Source organism: Phalacrocorax carbo, chromosome 10 (assembly GCF_963921805.1).
Source record: "Phalacrocorax carbo chromosome 10, bPhaCar2.1, whole genome shotgun sequence".
In the NCBI taxonomy this organism is placed as follows: Eukaryota; Metazoa; Chordata; class Aves; order Suliformes; family Phalacrocoracidae; genus Phalacrocorax; species Phalacrocorax carbo.
The window spans coordinates 924,049-944,698 of NC_087522.1; the positions used below are offsets into that span (position 1 = coordinate 924,049).

The 20,650-nt window shown below is 49.9% G+C and overlaps 2 protein-coding genes across 4 annotated transcripts; one reads left to right on the forward strand and one right to left on the reverse strand.

The window, feature by feature from the left end:
* Positions 1-25: 25 nt before the first annotated feature.
* EARS2 (glutamyl-tRNA synthetase 2, mitochondrial) lies at positions 26-8,601 on the reverse strand. Of its 3 annotated transcripts, none has more exons than XM_064461289.1 (9): positions 8,493-8,601; positions 7,844-7,999; positions 6,675-6,864; positions 5,914-6,386; positions 4,948-5,056; positions 4,258-4,411; positions 2,902-3,032; positions 1,403-1,538; positions 26-797 (listed from the first exon to the last, which is right to left on the reverse strand). In XM_064461289.1, exons 1-9 carry the CDS (start codon positions 8,599-8,601, stop codon positions 714-716), a joined length of 1,542 nt encoding a protein of 513 aa, XP_064317359.1. In that variant the 3' UTR covers positions 26-713. The 3 variants fall into 3 exon arrangements, with proteins under 3 accessions (XP_064317359.1, XP_064317357.1, XP_064317358.1); XM_064461287.1 differs by lacking the exon at positions 8,493-8,601 and adding an exon at positions 8,147-8,395; XM_064461288.1 differs by lacking the exons at positions 26-797; positions 1,403-1,538; positions 8,493-8,601 and adding exons at positions 832-1,344; positions 8,147-8,408.
* Positions 8,602-8,734: 133 nt separating this feature from the next.
* Positions 8,735-15,969, forward strand: UBFD1 (ubiquitin family domain containing 1). Its single transcript, XM_064461290.1, has 7 exons — positions 8,735-8,984; positions 9,168-9,434; positions 9,522-9,730; positions 10,928-10,993; positions 11,198-11,303; positions 14,321-14,403; positions 15,735-15,969. The coding sequence occupies exons 1-7, from the start codon at positions 8,951-8,953 to the stop codon at positions 15,843-15,845; spliced, it is 876 nt and encodes a 291-aa protein (XP_064317360.1). The 5' UTR covers positions 8,735-8,950; the 3' UTR covers positions 15,846-15,969.
* Positions 15,970-20,650: the final 4,681 nt, after the last annotated feature.

Sequence of the window (20,650 nt, forward strand, 5' to 3'; positions counted from 1 at the left end):
CGAGCACGCATTGGCGAGAACGGAATCAAAAGCCACCACGTTAATTTAATAATTAAAAGGTCATCATCCAAAAGAGGAAAAAACCATCCCAATCTCCTGATCAGGAATATTTTTAGCAGAACCACACGCGTGACACAGTACACAGGGAGGAAAGTCCCCCTCTCCGAGCAGCTCGCTCGGCCTGGCAGGACACGGGGGCAGCAAAGAGGGCAGCAGCTATAATATACATAGCATATTATATATATATGTATTTATTTATATAAATATACCCTCCCCACAGTATTTGTCGGGGGCCTGTGTAGTCGTAGCTGTAGGTACCCCAACTGCAAGGCCCTCTCCAAGAAGAGGCCGATCCCTTGAAAGAGCCATGCTGATATCAGAAACAGCATCACTTTCTGTCCACATGGTCAGAATGTGAACGCTGATAAAAGTGTCTCTCTTCCAGCCTGCAAACCAGGCTATTTGCATGAGATGAAAGCAGAAGGACGGACCAAGTCTGTATTTGGTTCCTCTCCCAGACAAACTGGCTTATGCTTAGTGCGGGTATGTACAGACCTGGAAACATCATGATGACACCTGCCTGGTCTAAAGCCCAGCTCATCTGATCAAAGATAATCATGTTGAGATCAAAAAATACACGTCTAGGACAACGACACGTGCTGCCTACGCCGTCTGAGTCCATGGGCTGGCTGCGGTGTCATTTCTGCCTTGTATTAGCTAGACAGTGCTTTGTGTATTCTTCCACATACTTCTTTGGGTCCCAAAGTCACCATCATCTCGGCAACGCTCGGTCCGTGCTGAAAACACAGAAGAAGTCATTGTACAAATGGAAACTTACACTTTTCAGCACGTGTTTATGCGTCATCATGGCGGAAACGATAGAGTGATTAGCTATCAGATTGCTGTTAGACCAAGGGTAGGGGTTTTACTAGCAATCTCAAAACAAGGGTTTGGTTTTCTTTTTCCCTCCTGAAGTAAAACAGTAAGAATGGTCAAGCTGCCCCAGAAGGATCGATGCCAGAGCCTAAGCCAGGATAAGGCTTTGAAGAACTTTTGTAAAACTTGTTTTTGAACTTTGTAAAAGCAGATTGTGCAGAAAATCCTGGTTTTGCCCAAAACCTACAACCTTGTCAACACTCCCTACGGCTGGTCCAGAGGTTTCTCTGCCTTCAGTTTTGTGACCAGCACGTTCGTGCTTTGACAACTTCTGCCATTCTGAAACTTTCAGAACAGCCTTTTACTTCCAGAAGTGCTGTGTATCGGCACATTCGCTCGTAACAGAAACTGATGTCACTTCTTGTAAGATGTCCAAATACCAGTATTTTGCTATCAGAGAGAAGATTGCTGTTTAAAAAGAAAAAAAAATAATTAAGGTCCCAGTTTCAGAATTTTTGTTTTTTACCTGCTGCCCACTGAGAGCCAAGCGAAGGAGCTTCATCATGCTGCTGTACTTGGTGTCTTTGGTTTGCTTCTGGAGGCTTCTCAGGTCTTTGTTCAACTCCTCCACAGTCAAAACAGCTGCCTGCCTTGCCATGAGCCTTTAGGAAAGAAGATGTCCTCACAGTCTGGGGACGTACAAAACACAGGATTCCTCGGCAGAAATGACTAATGACTTCGGTGACTGCCAGCTAACTCAGACTGGTTTTGCAAAGTCTTCTGGCAACAGCAGCAGTTCAAGGTAAACTTTCCTGCCCTTCTCCCCTGCCCTGTGCCAGGGCACTCCCTCTGCTCGCTGCAGCGCTGGCCGGGTACACGGCTGCCCTCCTAAGCTGGCGGGTGGGAGTGCTTTACCTCCACGCTGCTGCTGAGACTCTGCTTTGCAAAACCGTACCTTTACTTCAACAGCACCAGAAGCAGAGTTTCTTCAGGAAAGCAAGCATCAAGTTTAAATTACAAAATTATGCCAAGGACCTGGAAAACCCACCAAAAGCACTAATTCTAACTTCTTTTTTTAGTAATATGATTTTTAGAGATGCGGGAGCCTTCGCTGATACTACTCAGCTGTAGGTAGCACTATTACCCCTCTGGGACAGCGAGTACTCTGACATTTAAATTACCATCACTTGGATGCAGTTACCACTCAGCTGTAGCAAATGACTGAGGGCAACCAGCTCTACAGACAGCTGGAACCAATGGCTCTATTTGCAGAATCTGCCACCTTAATTGCTCCCAAAACTGGTTTTCATGGCTCATTTTAGTCCAGAGGTGAGGTCTGAACTGGAAAGGCGACTGACATACCACCCCGTCTAGCTGCAAGGCGTGGAGTAGCAGAGGGATGTGGGGCAGCTGTGAAACTCATTGGCAAAACCCCACAAAACTCACAGGCACAGAAGGAAGGTCCTAGGCCGGGCAGACTGCCTGCCATCCCAGCAGGCAGAACTGCAGGCTGCTGGCTGGAGACAAAGAAATGGAAGCAGGAAAAGCCCAACAGGGATGAGCTCTTCAGAAGTGACAGTGATTCTGGCCGGACACAAACTGGGTTCATTCCAGAGACCCAGAAGTCTCACCACATAACCTGAACACGTTGACCAGAACCACCTTGTGCTTCTCCAGTTCGGTGCTACAGCAGACAAAAGCACAGGCGATCAGGTGGCACAGGAAAACCCCGCTAACACCCCTGCGTTGTAAGCGCCACGCTGGCACACAAAATCCGCTGTGCCTGGGGCTTTACTAAATCCAGAGGTGATGATTCTTGCTTGAGAGCACGATGCGATCTTTCCCACTGGCAAGCTGCTTTTCCATTAAAACCCCAGAATTTCTCACAAGTTATTAACTACAGCACATTCCAGAGTAAAGCAAATTAAATAAGAACTATGAGCATGTCCAACATCAACACAGCAGCCAAGGCAGTGCTCTGGGGTGGGCAGGTAGGTGTGTACAGAGCTGGGAAGAGACACTTACCCTAAGACTAGTTTTCCTATTTCATCTACTTCTGCAGAAATAGTTTGTAGCTGCTCTCGGGATACCGAGGGCCTAACCCATAAGTAAGAGTAATCAGATGACACCAGGTTCTTCAGGAGGCTTATGTGACCCTGGAGAAAGAAAGCAGATCTGTCAGGGCTGAGGGTTAAGCTGCGGGGGAGCAAACACATCCTGCCAAGACTTCACAAAGAGTTAAAGAGGGTCTAAACACACCACTGCCTCGCACTCCGTACTGCTCAGAGGAAATGTGAATTGCTGACATTTAGGCAGCAGTTTTTCACACTCATAACCACCTGGTGTGAGCAGGGACACAGAAGCAGCCCAAAGGGCCACGGCTGTACCCATGCAGCAGAGCCACGTGCGTGTTAGCCCGGGGAAGTGGCTTGCCACGTTCATGCTGCCTTTCAAGAGACAGTGGGAAGCCACATGAGTCACTGTCCTGCTGCCACAGTGAAGCCTTCGTGCTGGAACAGTCAGGTCTCTTCCTGCCCTTATAAAGAAGGCTTTATTCTTCATGAGGAAGCCCCCAGATACTACAGTAGCGTCCCAGGGGCAGACTGGGAAACAGCTGGGCTCATCCTCCTTCCTGGCGTTGGGAAGAGCCGCAATATCTTCTGTCCCCTTCACAGCCAGCACTGAGCCCCTTCACCGAGACCAGGGCTCCCAACACACCAACCCCACTAGTTTAACCACTGAGAGCTTCATCCACCCCTGCGAAGAGGTCGCTTTGACTTTGCCACCAAAGCACAGAGCAGCGGCAAAGCAGAAGCACCTCACGCTGCCCAGTCAGCACAACCTAGAGGCGAGTGGTCTCCTGGCACGAGGGGCCCCGCGTGCTGGACCTTCCCACCACAAGCCAGCCGCATCCTGGGCTACGGGAGGAGAAGCGCGGCTCGGAGGTTTTCAACACTCATCTAGACAAAGCCACAGCTGACCTGATCCAGCACTACTGACAGTCCTGCTCTGAGCGTGAATCGGAGAGGTCTTCCGAGAAAATCCTACAACTCCACGATTTGCTTCCACAGCAGGGACGCGGCCTCCCTCTGCCAAGGGAGCTCTCTGCTGGCTCGGCAAAGTACGGGTGAGCTTACAACTCTGCAAAGACCACCAAGACATTCACCATGCCCATTCCTACGGGTCAGCTACCTATATCCATCGATTTTGGCCGTCAGCATGTACACGATCACCTGAGCTGGCAGCGACAGCCATCTGCAGGCTGCGGCGCTTCAGAGCTCAGATCAAAGCACTGCCCAGGACTCAGATGAGGCTTCACCCAGGGATCCCACAAAACCTCAGCTCCCCAAAACAGTGACACAATGCTATCACTGCTCATACTTTTCTCAGCAGGAGGACTCGCTCCACATACTCCTTCTCTAGAACCTCTTGATCCACTTGTTGATCCCCGTAGACACGCTCCACCAGCAACTGCAACTCTCTAATTAGCTTCTGTCGCAGCCCTTCATTCTCGATACGACGGGTGAGGTGAATCCTGTAACAAAGAAGAAAACTGCTTTTGGACTGCTTTGGGTTAAATTGCATCAAATCATCCCAACCTCACAAATTTTCCAATTAAAGCTGTTAGAAAAGCAACATTAAACCCCGACAGACACTCTACAAAAAGCCTTAAGCGCCAACGCACAACAGTGAACAAAAGGTGTGCTAACTCTCAGCAGCACAACATCCCCATGGCACAAGAGTGTGCTTGCAGAAGTACCCTCTGGAAGTGTTGCCTCTTTTTAGATGCTATTTTGAATCTGAACCTAAGACCTTGCATCCTCCTAGCTATGCACCATCTGCCCAGGTTTTTACAGTGCACCTGACACCAGTCCCCAAGCACAGGACGGGAGAGGTGACAGGAATGGTGTAAGCAGGAACTTCTACTTTGCTGCAGTACAGCGAAAAAGCCGCTGCACTGGGACCACACTTGATCCAATAAACAAAATCACCAGACAATGCCGAGCGCTAGGAATAAATTCTCACGATGTACAGATTATTAAGTTTTAAAGTTACCACTGATATTTATACCTGTTGAATTCTGGGAGTTGTTCAAGATCCAGGAGGGCAGAATGGGTCGTAATTCTGCTGATTTCAAACTGCGAGATCAGCTCCTCCAAAGTCCTCCCCATCTGTTTCTCTGCAAAGTAACCCAACAAGGGAATGACAGGCGTTCGTTCTCCCGCAGAGAACTAGCGTCACTGTGTTTCAGCGCTTGCCTCAGGCTCAGGGCCAGGGCAGCAGCACACCCAAGCAAGAAGTGACACAGGAGAGCCACTTCTCGCAGTGCTAGCAGCCAACAGGGACATACCCTGGCCAACAGGAGGGAACTTGTAGCAGGCATGCATGGGAAGCTGCCCTCTCCCTAAGAGCAGGTTCTGCCAACTACTGCGAGGAACTGGAAACTGGGACTCTCTGCTTGGCTCTATTACCTTCCTCAGCGGAACACCCCTTGCATCAGTCAGCCAAAAAGAAGTAACACTCAGCCAGGAGGCTTCGCTGCCCAAGAAAGATTTCATTCCCAGGCAGAGTTCCCAAAACCCAAGTCAATTTGTGATCCCCACAAAGCAGGAGCAACAAAAGGAGACATTGACTCAACTTTTCATGGACTTTCAGGTTAAACGAGAAGTGTGACAGATGTCATACACGACACCGCAATTATTAGTCACAGAATACAAGTTTTCCCAAGAGTTCGCAGACAGTTTCTTCACCTTGAGATGAACGTTGTCCCAAGTGGGAACCCATTAAGCATCAGACTCAATTTAAATGGCTGCACGGAGGCAGAAAGATTCCCACCATTGCAGCACACCACCTGGTCTTTCACAGGAGCTCTGCAGAAGCCCTGGTGGCATTTCAGTGATGGAGTGGTCGCCTGACACCCGTTTCCTGACCCCTTCAAACACTGTCAAAGTTCTCAGCTATTAAAATGAACCTAACCCATTCCCCAAAGCCAGCATCAAGAAGTGTCCTAGCAAGTACCAGGCCTGTTGCCATTACCCGCAAATCCAGAGCCACAGTTGGTTATGATGTCCAGCAGAGCCTCTGGCAAGTAGCCATCCCGAGCAAAACACTCCACAAAGATGTCGCCCTGCCTTTTCGACAGCTTGCCGCCGTCTTTGTTCAGAAGCAGCGGGAGGTGACCAAACTGAGGGGGATCCCAGCCAAAGGCTTTGTAGAGAAGGAGGTGCTTGGACGTCGAAGTAAGCCACTCGGTTCCCCGCAGAACGTGGCTGATGCCCATGTAATGGTCATCCACCACATTTGCCAGGTGGTAAGTGGGGAAGCCGTCCCCCTTGAGAATCACTGGGTCGCCCTCCACGTCAGCCACTTCGTGCTTGTTCCAGCCATAGACCAGGTCCCGAAAGGGTTCCACCCCCCTCTCCAGCCGGAAGCGCACTGCCCAGTCGAGGCCCCGTGACAGCTTCTCAGACACTTCCACGGGCGTCAGGTGCCGACACCGGTTGTCGTATCTTTGAGGAAGGAGAACGAAGGTCTCGGCTCAATAGAGGCCAACACCATCAGCCACTTCTACATTCCCCAAACTCTAAAGTGATCCCTGAATTTTAGCTGTAACCTGACCACTGCACATCCAGTCAAACTGCCTCATCTCTGGAGGTCGCTCCCCAAAGCCCCTATGGGTTACGCTGGCTTCTTTCTCTACAGGCAGTGAGATTACAATCCTATCACCACACACGCATGTTGTAAGTTTTTGGAAGCGTGCAGCACAGGGAACCCCACAGGGCACAAGGAATCCCTACCGCGGGGTCTGCTGGTTCCGCAAAGCCTCCTTCTTCAGCAGCTCCAGGCGCTGAGGGGTACAAAAGCAGCGGTACGCCGCGCCGCTCTCCAAAAGTGCATCGCTGGCTCTCCTGTAAAGGTCAAGTCTGTGTGACTGCTGGTAGGGTCCAAAGGAACCACCGCGGCGGGGACTCTCATCAGGCGGAATACCTGAAATATCGGTATGATGGCACTTAGAAAGCCCGTAAAAGGCAGCGTGAAACCCACCATCAGAGCACACTGAATGGAGATGAAACAGCAAGGTCCTGGAGAGCGTCCAGAGAGGGTTTCTGCTCCAGGGCAGCCAGCTAACGGCACCTGTCTGGGACAGGAGGCAGGATTCCCCTGGACTCAGAAGATAAACAGCTGCCAATGTCTTCAGAATTTACAGTACTGTGTGTGAAGCAACAAGGAAAAAGTAAAAAAAAACCACCTAAACCTAGTAAGTAGTTGAGCAGCTGATACGCTGCTTAGAGCAAAATGCAGCCAGGTGTACACATACAAAGCACCGTCCGCCCTTTTTGTAGTGAAGAACACTCAAACCACAAAAATACAGTGGAGACCTTACCTGATTATTTTACTTACTCCAAAGTTATTACTCAACTGGCAAAGTCCTAGTCCCTTGAAGTTTACCTGCCCGTTAACAGCAGCACCTGTGGCATCTGGCTCTAACTTTATCAAAACTCTGTATTCTAAAATTACCCTTGCTTCTAGTTCTTAAGCTCAGAAAGCAGCAGAGGATTCGAAATGAGAAGCGACACCTCCGGATCCCCTTCAGCAAATGCTCTGTACGCAATTTATCAATTTTCAGCGATGTCTGTGAGCTCCAGGTTCTGACCTTTCCATCGTGTCTCTCGTGCACAGCCTCTGTTACAACTGCACGTTGGGCCACTGTCACAGATTTGGGTCTTTCTGCATGTCAGACAACACAGCCAAGAGAAACCATGCTGGCCCTGTTATTTCTGCTACAGAACATACCTCCAGGAGGCCTTTCCCGATGCCCAGCTGTAGAAATAACTATGTTTTGACTAACTGATCATCTGAAACACTGCACAGCTTGCTATCGTGCAGAAGACTCTCAATTTGGGTGCCGTTAATCCCTAAAAAGAGTCTTCCAGCAAGTAAAAAAATGAAAGATGTTTGTAAATACCTGCCCAATCCAGCATATCTTCTATTCCTTCTGCAGCTCCGGGCACCACTCGATTTTGATCCGTATCCTCCACTCTCAAAATAAAGGTCCCTTGGTGTTTTTTGGCAAACATGTAATTGTACAAAGCGGTCCGAAGGCCACCCAAATGCAGAAAACCTGTTATCACGTGGAAATCAGAGGAGACCACAGTAATTTAGACCCAATAAAGAGGCTTTAAGACGCGAGCTGGAGGAGCAGCGCCACCCGCGACGGGAGCCGCTGCTGCGGGCTGCCGGGTGCGGGGAGCTGCCGCAGGGCACCCACCGGCTTGGCGGCCCTCGCTGCGGGGCTACCGCTCACTGCCCTCCCAGAGCGTGCTCCCCGAAGCGTCCCGCAGAGCGCCCGCAAGCCGGCCGTGCGGGGAACGCCGCGGCCTGTCCCGGGGGCACCCGGCGCCGCCCGCAGCCGCCTCGCGGCGTGTTTGTGCCCGCACCAACCGGAAGGGCCCGGCCCGACCCGGCGGCTCCCGGCGGGGCCTCGGGGACCCTCGCCCCTGCACGCGCTCCTCAAATGTCTAAATTCACGTTTTCCGACCCAAAGCGGCGCCGGCGCCGGCACCGCCCCCGCCCGCAGCGGGGCACGCCCCCACCCCCCCGGGGCGGGGGGTTACCTGTGGGGCTGGGCCCGAACCGCACCCGCGGCCCCGCCGGTGCCGGTGCCGGTGCCGGCCCCCGCTGCGGCCCCGCCGCGCCCCGCGCCGCCCGCAGCGCTCGCGCCATCCCGCCGCGCCGCACACGTGGCCGCGGGCGCTGCTTCCGCCCGAGCGCCCCCAGCCAATCCCCTGGCCCGCAGCCGGCGGGGGGGGGGCGGGGCGTGCGGTACAGGCGGCACCGCCCTCCCGCTGCCGCCGTGCGGGGCCCCGGCAGCGCGGGAACCGGCGGGCAGGGCCTCGGCGCCCCGAGGGGCTGGGCCACCCGCGTCCCCACGCAGCGTGGCCTGCGGGGCCCGCCCCGCCCACGGGGCCGGGAGGGGCGGTCGGTCGGGGGCGGGCTACGGGAGCCGGCGCGGCCCAGCGGGGAGCGGCGGGCGTTTCCCGGCGTGCCCCGCGGCAGATTGTACACAATCATCATGGCCGCCGCCGCCGCCTCCGCCGCCGCCGATGGTAGGAGCCCGCCGTGCCGGCGGCGGGGCGGTGGCGGGGAGGCGGCGGGGCGGGGCGGGGCGGGGCGGGGAGCCGGCCGCGGGCAGGGCGGCGGGCGGCGCTCCGGGCGGGGGGCGGGGGGAGGCGGGCGGGGGCCGCGGCAGTCTCCCGCCGGCCCGGCGCTTCCTGTCCGCTCGCCCGCAGGTGCCGAGGAGCCGGGCATGGAGGCGGGGGCGCAGGAGCTGCCGCTGGGCTGCGGCGGGGAGGGCGGCTCGCCGGCGGCGGGGAGGTCTCCGGGGGGCGAGGAGCGCCGGGACCCCCCGCAGGCGTCTGTCAGCAACGGCGGCGACGCGGAGGGCGGGAAGGAGCTGGTGGAGCTCAAGGTTATCTGGAACAAGAACAAGTACGACGTGAAGTTTTGCCTGGACAGCACGGGGGCCGAGCTGAAGCAGAAGATCCACTCGCTCACAGGTGTGTCGGGGCCGCCGCCGCCTCCCCAGCCCGCGCCTCCCCTCCCCGCTCCCCGGCCGCCTCGTAACCGCTGTGCTTGCCTCGTAGGCCTTCCCCCTGCTATGCAGAAAGTTATGTTCAAGGGACTTCTACCAGAGGAGAAAACGTTGCGGGAAATCAAAGTAACAAACGGAGCGAAAATTATGGTTGTTGGCTCTACTATCAATGACGTTTTAGCGGTAAATACGCCCAAAGAAGCTGCTCAACAGGAGGTCAAAGCTGAAGAAAACAAAAAGGAGCCGCTTTGCAGACAGAAGGTTGTTGATGTCTCAGTAATTCCTGGCGTGGGGGAGCTGTAGGGTTTACGCGGGTCTCTCGTAATGCTCTGCACCCGCCTCTGGGTCCTGCTCCTCCTTGGAGCAGGCTGGGGTTTCTTTTCTGGCAGCTGATCGATAGGAGAAGGGCTCGGTGCAGAAGGGGTCTAGCGGCGGAAAAATGTTTACCCTAGCAAAGGCTGCGGCTTTGCAAGACGCCCCTTGTGCTGGTGCTAGGTACAGCCTAGCATTTCAGGCAAGAAACAGTAAATAATAGAAATATTTCATGTGTGTTAGCTCAAACGCAGTCTAAATTAATTATATCTGAAAACTGACTAGTTTTTGTTGGCATAAAAGAGCTTGATCTCCAAAAACTGCCTTTAAAATGACCACCAAGAGAGCAGTTCCTTCAGCTGCCCCAGCACTGAGGGGAACATGGATCTTGAACACTCCACTGGCATCTTGAAGCGCTGCCTGCGAGTAGGGAGTGAAGCACAGTGCAGTGAGGCTTCCTTTGGCGGCAGCGCCGCAGTGTAGTGGGGCTGATAAAGGATTTTCAGCTCAAGGTGTTACCAGCCCCGTACCTTCCTCAAAATAAACTTGATAAAAAACTAAATAGTGCATCACTGAACTGCAACCTTTATGAAACATGCTTTTGTTTTTTCTATAATTTATCAGAGTTCACGTTCACTCTAAGTTCCATCATTGTTTAAAGGTACCCAGCAACTTACAAGCTGTGAGCGTGGTTTTCTTAGTTACTGCTGCTCTAATCTGTTCTGGTTTGTTGCTGTGTTGCGGTATGTTGCACTGTCAAATGCGGAGGGTTTTCTGCCGTTCACTGGGTGTAACACTTGACTGTTAAAGGTGTCTTGCCAAATGCCAACTATGTGATTCAGCATGTACAATATTAAAGTGGGACTCGGGGGTCTTTAATTTTATGTAGATATATATTTCTGTATAGAAGGGATGTTACCCTTTGCATTATACGGGGGTTTTACTCATTTGTATAATTTCTTTAGACTGTTGTAGAAAGTGCTCAGTTAACTTTGACAATTAACCGTTTCCTGCGTGATAAATGACTGTGAATAGTCCTTAACTGTCTCTTAGTGCGATCAGGATACGGTTAAGGGTGCAGCTGGAAGTCAATTGAAAAGCTCTGTTGCGTTTCTGTAAATTCTAATTTCTATTTTTATATTGTAGCAACACAGAAAAGTATTGGATAAAGGAAAACCTGATGATGTGATGCCTTCTGTTAAAGGTGTTCAGGTAAGTAAATGAGTACTTGAGAAATCGTCATAATCGGGGGAGAGAGACATCCCTTGTGTTTTGAGACATTTCTTTGCTGGTTCAGTCGTTCCTTGCTATCGTAGTAGAAAACTGGAAAGATGGGTCATCCTTATGCTTAAGAAGTTAAGAGGATATAGCTTTTCTTCTTAAAGTCCTTCACCTTACTGTGTTGCCTCTTTGTAGGAGCGCCTGCCAACAGTGCCATTATCTGGCATGTACAACAAGTCAGGGGGGAAAGTAAGACTGACCTTTAAACTTGAGCAAGACCAGCTATGGATTGGTACAAAAGGTGAGCAACTCTAAAACTCTGAGGTGAATAATTGGTAATTGGGCTACAAGTGAATTGCGTGACTGCCGTGGTTTAACCCCAGCCGGCAGCTCAGCTCCACGCAGCTGCTCGCTCGCTCCCCCGTGGTGGGAGGGGGGAGAGAATCTGAAGGGTAGAAATGGGAGAACTTGTGGGTTGAGATGAAGACAGTTTAACAGGTAAAGCAAAAGCTGTGTGTGCAAGCAAAGCAAAACAAGGAATTCCTTCACTCCTTCCCACGGTGGGGTGGGTGCTCAGCCATCCCCAGGACAGCAGGGCTCCATCACGTGTAACGGTGACTTGGGAAGATAATCGCCATCACTCTGAATGCCCCCATCCCCCTTTCCTTTCCCCTCAGCTCTATATCCTCCTCGTGCCCGCCTCAGCCTCTCGCTGGTGGGGTGGGGTGAGGAGCAGAAAAGGCCTTGGTTTTGTGTAAGCACTGCTCAGTAGGAATGAAAACATCCCATGGTTATCAGTGTTATTCTCATACTAAATCCAAAACACAGCATTGTACCAGCTACTAGGGAGACAATTAACTCTATCCCAGCCAGAATCAGGACAGTGACCTAGAAATAGTTTCTGCTGTCTCTAAATTGTGTTTCGGGAATAATGTCGGTATTGCAATACTTCAAAACTAAATTTTGCTTCCTCTTCTCAAATGCCATCCTCCCAGATCAGTGAATGTTACTTGATATTTTACTTCTGTTCTTGAAAAACTCGAGTTCAGTTGTGCCAGTAGTCTAACATTCCAGTCTGCTATTCATAGCTCCAAATGTAAATTATAACATTTGGCATTTCTAGCATATCTCTAAAAGCACTTCATAAACATTGGTTTGATGCCAACATCACGTAGAGGCTCAATGACTTGGCTAAGACTCGAAAGGGAGTCTTAGGACCGGCATTGAACCTAGGAGTGCTGGCATCTCTGCCGGTATCTGTCCTTCCAACCAGGATTAGTTGGGTGTCTTGTTTCAGGGATGTTCAGCTGCAGAAATGATGGCATGTGTTGCTGTGCAGAGGAATCGGTTTGCCACCTCGAGTGGTGCCAGGAGGAGCTGAATGTGCTGTGGTGATAACGTGCGTTGCTGAGGATGTCTCAGATAACCCCCTGCCTCCAAAGGAAGCTGGGCTCCTTTAGTTTGACCAGGACGGGGCAATATTATAGTGATGAGCAAGAGGGATAGAAGTGCTTGCTCACTGTCCCTGTAAAGTAACCTAACTGCGTGGTAACATTAGCTTTGGGTGGCACCTCCAGCTGCTTTGCTATTTCCAAAGTAAGCAGAAATCTTGAAAGTTTGTGACCTTTCCTTTGTAGGACAGACTTGACTGAAGGCTTCTCTAGCTTTAAAACCTCTGTTGGTACCAGTTGTGGTGATTTTTCTCCTGGGCCAAGTGATGGAGCAAGACATTGGGGTTTTTTTCCCCCTCTATAGGTTGGGCAGCCAGATCTTTTTGTTACTGATAATGTGTTCTAAATACATGCTTAGTATTTAGGTAATTCATCTTCTTCCTTCACCTTCTAAACGAGTTCCAAGTTTAGTATTTCTGAAGTGTTCTGGATGAGTGTTTCTTAAGCTGTGAAATTTGATTCTTCTCCTAGTCATCTGTCTTTCATGTAACCTGTTTCCCTACTTCCCAAAATTAGCAGCAGCTTGCTTCCTCTAGGGAATAGTTGTAATTGCTGGGTGTTGTTGGGGGAAACTCCTTCCTGCTCCGAGAAGTTCACGGCAGATGCCAGCACGTAAGGGCTAGAATAAAACCAGCTGGGTGTTAACGCAATTTTTCACTTGCTGCTCCTGGAAAGTTGAAACTGATTCTTCCCCCACGCAGCCTCCCTGTGCTTCGCAGGCCACTTGGTACGTTTTTGTAGTCTAAGCTTTGCTATAGGCAGATGTTTCTCAGTTGCTCTGTGTCACTCCCATAGAGGCTTTGATAATATGGATTTGTCTAAAGCTGAGATACCTTGAAGAGTAATTGATTCGCGGGATGCTAGAGGAGTGCAGAGTTAAGATTTTAATGAGTGAATGTCGTGAGCCTGAGTGGGGTAGTTCAGGGCCAGCTTAGTTACAGCACTGAGGGAGAGAATATTTGTCTTTACATCACTAAGTTTATCTCCCTGTGTGCCTTTTTTAGGTGGGTGCTTTTTATTTTGATCACACAAATCAGTTAGATGTGTCTAAGGAACTCATTGTCCAGTTTCTCTGTGTGGAGTGTTTACGGTTTTCTGTCTTATATCCAAGAAGATAATTTTAGGCTGACACCGAAAGCTGGAACTGAAAGGAGGGATCTTGGAGTTAAGTGTTCAGAAAGAAGTGAGGGCAGAACTGAGAGAGCAGAACCGCCGCGAACCATATACTTTGTCATTCTTGTTGGTGACCGCTGGCTGGCTGGCATTCCTCTGTCGTGTAATTGCAGTCTTTTTTTTTTTTTTCCCTTCTCTTTTTGTTTCTTTCCCTCTGTATTCCTTCCCTGTGCTTTTATAGTAACGGTTGAACACTGCCTCGGCAAAACCAGGGCTAGGCTTTCAAAGAGTTAGTTAGCCTACCTTCGTTCAGGTTTCAGCCTTGCCCCTTCCGCGGAGCTTGGTATAATCCCCGGTAGTCAGTCCTGAGCGTTCCTGCAGCTGGACCAGCTGTCACTGGCGAATGACGCTGCTGGTCCCAGTGGAGTTCCGTATGTGGAAACATGAAATAAAGCCAGGGTTTTCCCACCACTCAATTTAGGCCCGAATCACGTACGCTGAAGTACTTTGTGTGATGCAGAGACACAAAATGTGAACAACTGTGTGATCCAGTTTTGGGTTCCTTTAAAGTTTTAGCGTGCCCGCTGTGGGGTCACACGGTGATGTGGAAGACGGACAGGTATCCAAAGGTCACCCGCAGAGGAGACTGCTGACATGAGGAGCTTTTGGAAGTAATGGGGGTGGTATTTGAAATTAATGTGAAATGCTACTTCCTCACACATCGGAAATAATATTTTTATCAATTTTAATGTAGAGAGAACAGAAAAGTTACCCATGGGGTCCATTAAAAATGTGGTGAGTGAACCTATTGAAGGACATGAGGATTACCACATGATGGTGAGTAATGTCTCTACTTTAATAATATTCAGAGTAATTACTTCATGCAAATACACAGAAGTGAGGCTCTTAGTGTGGAGTGAGTTGGAGATGGATGGTAACGCCAGCCTCCTCTGTTGTGGAAGATGGGAATGCGGACGTGGTCTGCTGCCACAGTGTAAATATTTGGGGTGGCATATTGAGTATCTGCTACTCTGTGGAAATCTGGGCTGATTTCACACAAACATTTGAGTGCTTAAGCGTTATTTTGTATCTTCTGTCTTGTGACACTGATAAAACAGTAAAAATGCTAAAGTAAATGCTAAGTAAATAAAGTAAATGCTAAGTAAAAATGTAATATAGCTCATGATTTCTTCATGTTAGTGATATTTTCCTATATCTAGTTTTATTTCTACTTTCTGTTGTATTTATATAAACAGCAGGCCTTGCTGGAGGTTAAAAAAAATACTGATTTGATGCTGTAATATTTTTTTCCCCCCACATGTAATTTTCTGAAAAACTGGTATTGGGTCTAGAAAAGTGACACATTTAAGAAGAGCACTGTGCTAATTCTACTGAGTTTTTGGCTGTTGCTCTTAATGTAGGGTTTTTTTTTTTTGAGGTCTTTCTTTCCAAAGTACGGTAACTAACTTTTAATGCTGAAGTAAGTTCCTTATAAAAGTCTGTTTCCTTCTTTAGGGGAAGAATGGGGAAATATTACACCTTAGAATTATTGTCTGCAGGAGGGCGCCGACCTAGTCTTTGGCCAAACACTTGAGTTTTGATCACCTGTGTAAGAAAATGTCCTCTTCAGAATATGCTGCAATAAACTCTTATCCTAAAGCAAGGATAGAGGTTATTGGCGTGCCATGGTGCTCCCCTCCTACTTATACTGGCATAAGTTGAGAATAGGACATTATGTCTAGAAGTAAAATTCTGTGACATTTTATGACTGAAAACACGGTCATTGTCTTATTTAGTGCCCGCGTGGCTTCTCAGCTCTGTGCGTTCCAGGCATTTCTGTAGAGACTTTGAGATACGCTTCAGATTCTCTCTTCCAGAATAATTTCCTCATGTTCTTGAAACTGGCCAAGAGTTTTCGTTGCCGCTATGGTATCGTAACAGGAAAGAGCTCTTCGTTTTAATTGGTACTTTGCAGTTCTTGTTTCTCTGAGGAATGGATTTTTCTTTTTTAATTGCTTACCAAATATCTGTAGCGCGCACCAAGCGTTTGAAGGAGGCGGTAGGTATAACGGGCTTGTTTGATTTTTGCAGTGGACAAGCTGTGTCTGTCCGCTGGTGTAGGCTGTGCTGTTTCCCGTTTGTAAACGTTGTCGTTTTTAACTTTGCAGGCGTTTCAGCTGGGCCCAACAGAAGCGTCTTACTACTGGGTCTATTGGGTACCAACTCAATATGTTGATGCAATCAAAGACACGGTGCTGGGGAAGTGGCAGTATTTTTGAAAGCACGCTCACCTCTGGCACAGGAAAATGACACAAAGCTAAGGACACTGCTGGGAGAGGCCTCCAACATCCCTGGATGTGATAGTCCTGGAACTTATTAATAAAATATGATAAATGAGGCATTGATGGAAGCCAGAGGTGATGTTCTTTCACCATTAGTTTACTTCTAACTTAAAAATTTCACCATCCCTTTTCTGCAGTCAGCTTCAACCATATTTAAAGCAAATACAATGGAAATCAATAAATCTTAATTCACAAAATATTGTGTGTAATACACTTAAATCTGCTGAGAGTTGATCTTCCAATTTAGTTTTAAAAAGAAAATATTACAATGTATTATTGAGGATTTTTTACATGGTTTGAACAAAAATATTTTCATAATCTTTCAGTTACGAGCATTAGACTTAATTTAGTTAACTTGGTTGTGACTGAGACTTTCAGAAACAGTTTTTTAAAAATAAACTTTAAACAGTATGCAAAATTGATGTTTAGTAAGCCATATTCTGCTGGCCCTTTTATTTCAGGTTTAACTCTTTGGTAGCAAAGCTAATTTTTTTTGTTTTCCAACCCAAAGATGCCCTGCTTCTCTCCCCCCACACACCTTTTCTCCCCTCTATCGGGAGCTCTGGGTTGGTTCTCGGTGACAAATACCACTGTGGATGCTCCGTACTCGCACCGACCCAGCGCCGCTTGCTGTCGCCTCTCGTGCCACCGCAGCTGTTCCCCCCACCCCGTCCCTCCCTGCTGCTGTTCTGCCTCCTGCCCGGGGGTGCTGCGCTTCCCGGAGCGCTCCCTCGAGCGCGCGCGTTGCCGTCCGCAGTCCTCCTGCAGCTGCTGCGACGACGCTTACCTGTCCGACGGGAAAACCCTCCGGAGCGCGCTGCGCCGCGTGACGCTGTCCGGCTGCAGCCGGGTGAGGCGGCGACACGGGCCTCGCGAGGGGACTGAACCAAAGAGACCTTCCCGCCCTCTTCGGGGGCGGGGGGAGCAGGGGGGAGAGAAGCTCGGAGCCGTTTTGGATCTTAAGTAACCGCAGTAGTCTTCTGTGACCTGGATTTGAAAATTCATAGTGATCTTATTCGGTGAATCTTACCAAATTTAGACTATCCAGCAACTGATCTTCCCAAATTTAAATCACCTTTCAGCTTTTCTCTTGCTCAAGTTTACAGGAAGTTTTTACATCTCATCCTGTCCAAAATAATGCTCCTCGCCTTTGGTTTGAGACGTTCTGCGTGTCATCTCAGCAATTCACGTGCCATTTATCTCAGGTTTTCTGAACGGACCTTTCAGTCCTGAAACGGTGCACACCCTTCGCAGGCTGTATCGTGCAGTCAGACTGAACCGGTCTTGCTCTGTGTTAGACCTGCATCTAACAGATTGCTGTTCTTTTTTTAACGCTGTAGGCTTGATACTGCTCAACACAAGTAGCTCAGCATCTTGTGAAACTGCTGGAGAAATAGCCGTGTAGGAATAGCTGATCTTAATGTAGTCCGTGTCCGTTGTCACTCTCCTTGAAACAGCCCAGTTGAAACTCAGCAGGTGCAAATTCTCAAATGAGTATTTATTTTATTTTTATTTTATTTGAGAGACTGGGAAAAGCGTTCACTTTATGGTATGTGTTAAGGTTACGTATTTACCCGTAGACTCTTGATAGCAACGTAAGCAGCTTTTGTTTTGTATTTTCAGTTAGAACATTCACGCAATATGGATTTTAAAGGTGCTTCGTATCCTACATAAAAAATAGTGATGTGCTTGTTACTCCTGTAGCTTGAGAGATTTCCTTTCCGTGTACAAGCCACCAGCAGTGTGTCTTGACGTAGAGGCACTGAGACAGGAGCTCTTCCTGCGGCAGTGCTGTGTCAGCTCCCTGGAACAGCCCCCCCGAGGCTCGGAGCGAGCGAGCGCAGGTACCGGCGTTGGCGTGAGTTAACTGGAGACCGAATTACAACTTCAATGCAGCTGTCACGCTTCTTAATTTCCAATAGCCAGTCCTGGCGTTAAAGGCTTAAATTTAAAACTCGGGACCCGGTGGAAGGCGTGCGCGCCGCGGTGTAGGGAAAGTCGGTGACATGAGCGGTTCCCGTCACTTGGGGTCCCCTTTGCGCTCGCTGCCTTGCTGGTGCTGGGACTGTCGGCTCCCGCTTGCCCCTTGACTTGCGTGGGCCTGTCTGTGCATCCTTTCATGTGCCGTTTTCCTTTCTTCTCCCGTTTGCTTGCTCCTTGAGGGGACACGTGTCTTATCCCAGCTCCTCCCCAGAGCTGCTGCGGCTTCTGTGCCCGACGCGGTGACCCGGCTGAGCGCTCCGCCGCCGGTGCTGAGGGAGGGCAGAGACCTGGGCTGCGGCTGCCGAGGCAGGGAGGGCGCCCGGGGCGAGGGCTACGGGGCAGCGCTTAGCGTTCCTGTCTGCTCCCGTGCCAAGGGCACGATTGCGGCCAGTGCCAGGTACAGTCGATCACCTCAAAAGAAACTGAACATAAAGACCGTTGGTTACGAAGCAGTTTTAAACACGGAGGAGAAAACACTATAAACTAAGAAAATGTGATCCTATTTAGGTGCTTCTTTTCAAGTTGAACTTGATTTGACAAACGAAATTGTTTCACTTTTTTGGCTACGTGCAAAGTTTAATTAAAATACAGGAAAGTGATACTTATGTAAGATGTTTTAATTGGTGTTTGTTGGCTTAATAGAGTAGGTTTCTTGGGAGCTCTTTGAAATCAACATTCCAACTGAACTTAGCAGCACCGCCTTTGAGATCCTTTCTCTTTCCGAATGACGTGCAGCTTTGTACCTTCTGGTACGTAACCATTTTTCCAAGGCGATTATTGACATTAACTAATGTTCATTAACATCTAAGAAAACACCATCTCTTTAGCTGGGTGGTGTCACCGCTTGCCTAGGTGGGGGGCCGTTTGCTAGCCTCTCTCTTGACTTCGGGCTTTACTCTCCGGTAGCTGCGATCGCCTCCAGGGCAGGTTCAGCGTAACGGAGGGTCCCGTGGAGGAACGTGGCAATTAGTCCTCCGTGAGACACAAGCGTTGTGAGTAAAGTGCAAACAGAATCAGTATTTTGAGTTGGCCGCTAAAGATGGCTTGGAGATCCAGCACGTACTCTTCTGTAGGAAGCTTATGGTAATATCTGGTGATTCTTGCGCAAAACTTTATTTCAGTTAAATTACAATTCAGTGCTCTCCTTTCAACAGAGCTCGATTCCCTGGTGCGTATGCGTGTAATTCCCCGTGAGCATTTTGGGGTATGAAGTCCTATTAAGTGCTTTGCTGGGTTTATCAATTGGGGATTAAAGCCCCCGTAACGCAAACACGGGTTTCCACGGAACAAAGCCGGTGCCGCCCAGACCGTGCCGGCGGCTGCTCCCCGTGCCCGGGCAGCGTCCCCCTCCCCGCTGCCCTTGCCGCCGTCCTCGGGGAGGAGGCCTGCTGCGCCCCCCCCAGCCCCCCGCAAGCTGTTTGGTGGCGGCGAGTGCCGCAGCTCACCTGCGTGCCGTCCCTTTCCCTTCTCCTTCCCCGTGCCGGGGGCTTCTTCCTCGCCTTGTCCCGAGTTGAGCGTTCCTTCCTTCTCTGTGCATTCCAAGCGTGAGCAGCTCCTGGATGAGAGTTGCATGAGGAATGCAAAAGTATATCGCTGAACCTTGTCTGGGTTTGAACGGAGACTGTCGCGCACGAACGTCTTGTATTGCTCACAGATTTCTTCATATCAAGTTTAAGATGAAAGTAAATCATCGACTTCCATTAGTGACACTGGTGAGAACTGTGTAACTAAAATAAGGATGTTGTGATGATGGAAGAGAAAAAGCGATGGGAAACTGCTAACGCGCAATGCGTTACCGCGGGTAACGCGCGCCCGCAACCCGCTACGTTTCACACGGGGCGCCGTTCGTATCCCTTGCCTCCGTACTTCAAGGGCCAAAGAGAAACAGCGCGCGTGCAGCGACGCGGTCGGGGTGCCACGCTGCGGCGGTGGTCTGCTCCGCGCGCTCCCCTTCCCCGTCGCAGCCTTCCCTTGCAGGCGCTGCTGAGGCGGCGGCAGCGCCCGCGCCCTGCTCCGGTTGCCGCTGCGCCAGCGCCGCGGAGCAAGGTTTGTCTCCAAACTTCCCTTTTTACTTTTGCTTCCGCTGTAACTTGTTTTTTTTCCAATGGAACTGTTTTCGTGCGCAGGTTTGTACCCCAGCCTCCCGCCACCTGCTAGGATTAGGTTGTTGGCATCTTGTCTTGTTAACGCCTGTCCTCGTCGCCGGGGGAGGGAGGAGGGGGGCCCGGAGATCCATAGCCGGCCTCCGATGAGACACGCGGCCATTTTACCTTCTAGCCAAGGATTCGCTTTCTGTGGCGCGTGGACGTTCCCTGTGTCTTAGCCATGTTCTAAGCACTTCATTCTTTGTTTTTATATTAAAAATAAAAAACAGTCTTAGATATTTGTGTCCACTGCAGATTTATTTTAAATGGAATATGTAAGTACCATGCATTATGGTATTTTTAAATAATGTATCGCCTATTTCAGGGGAGAGGGAGATGACAATTATTTAGTCTTAGATTTGCACTGCTGGATTTTTTAAGTGTAACCTTGACTGGTTATCCTATTGTTTTACTCTGTAAGATTAGTCTTATGAATTAAAGTTTGATAATTAAGTATTTCTGAGTTTGAGTGTTTCAACATTCTGCATGTACTAAGCTACTTCCGACCGCATGAACAGCTGTTAGCAAATAGTGAGTTTCTTTGCAGAAAGACGGATGCAGGCAGAAATCCATGGGAACCCGTGCTCGTTGTCACGTGTGATGCCACCGATGCCT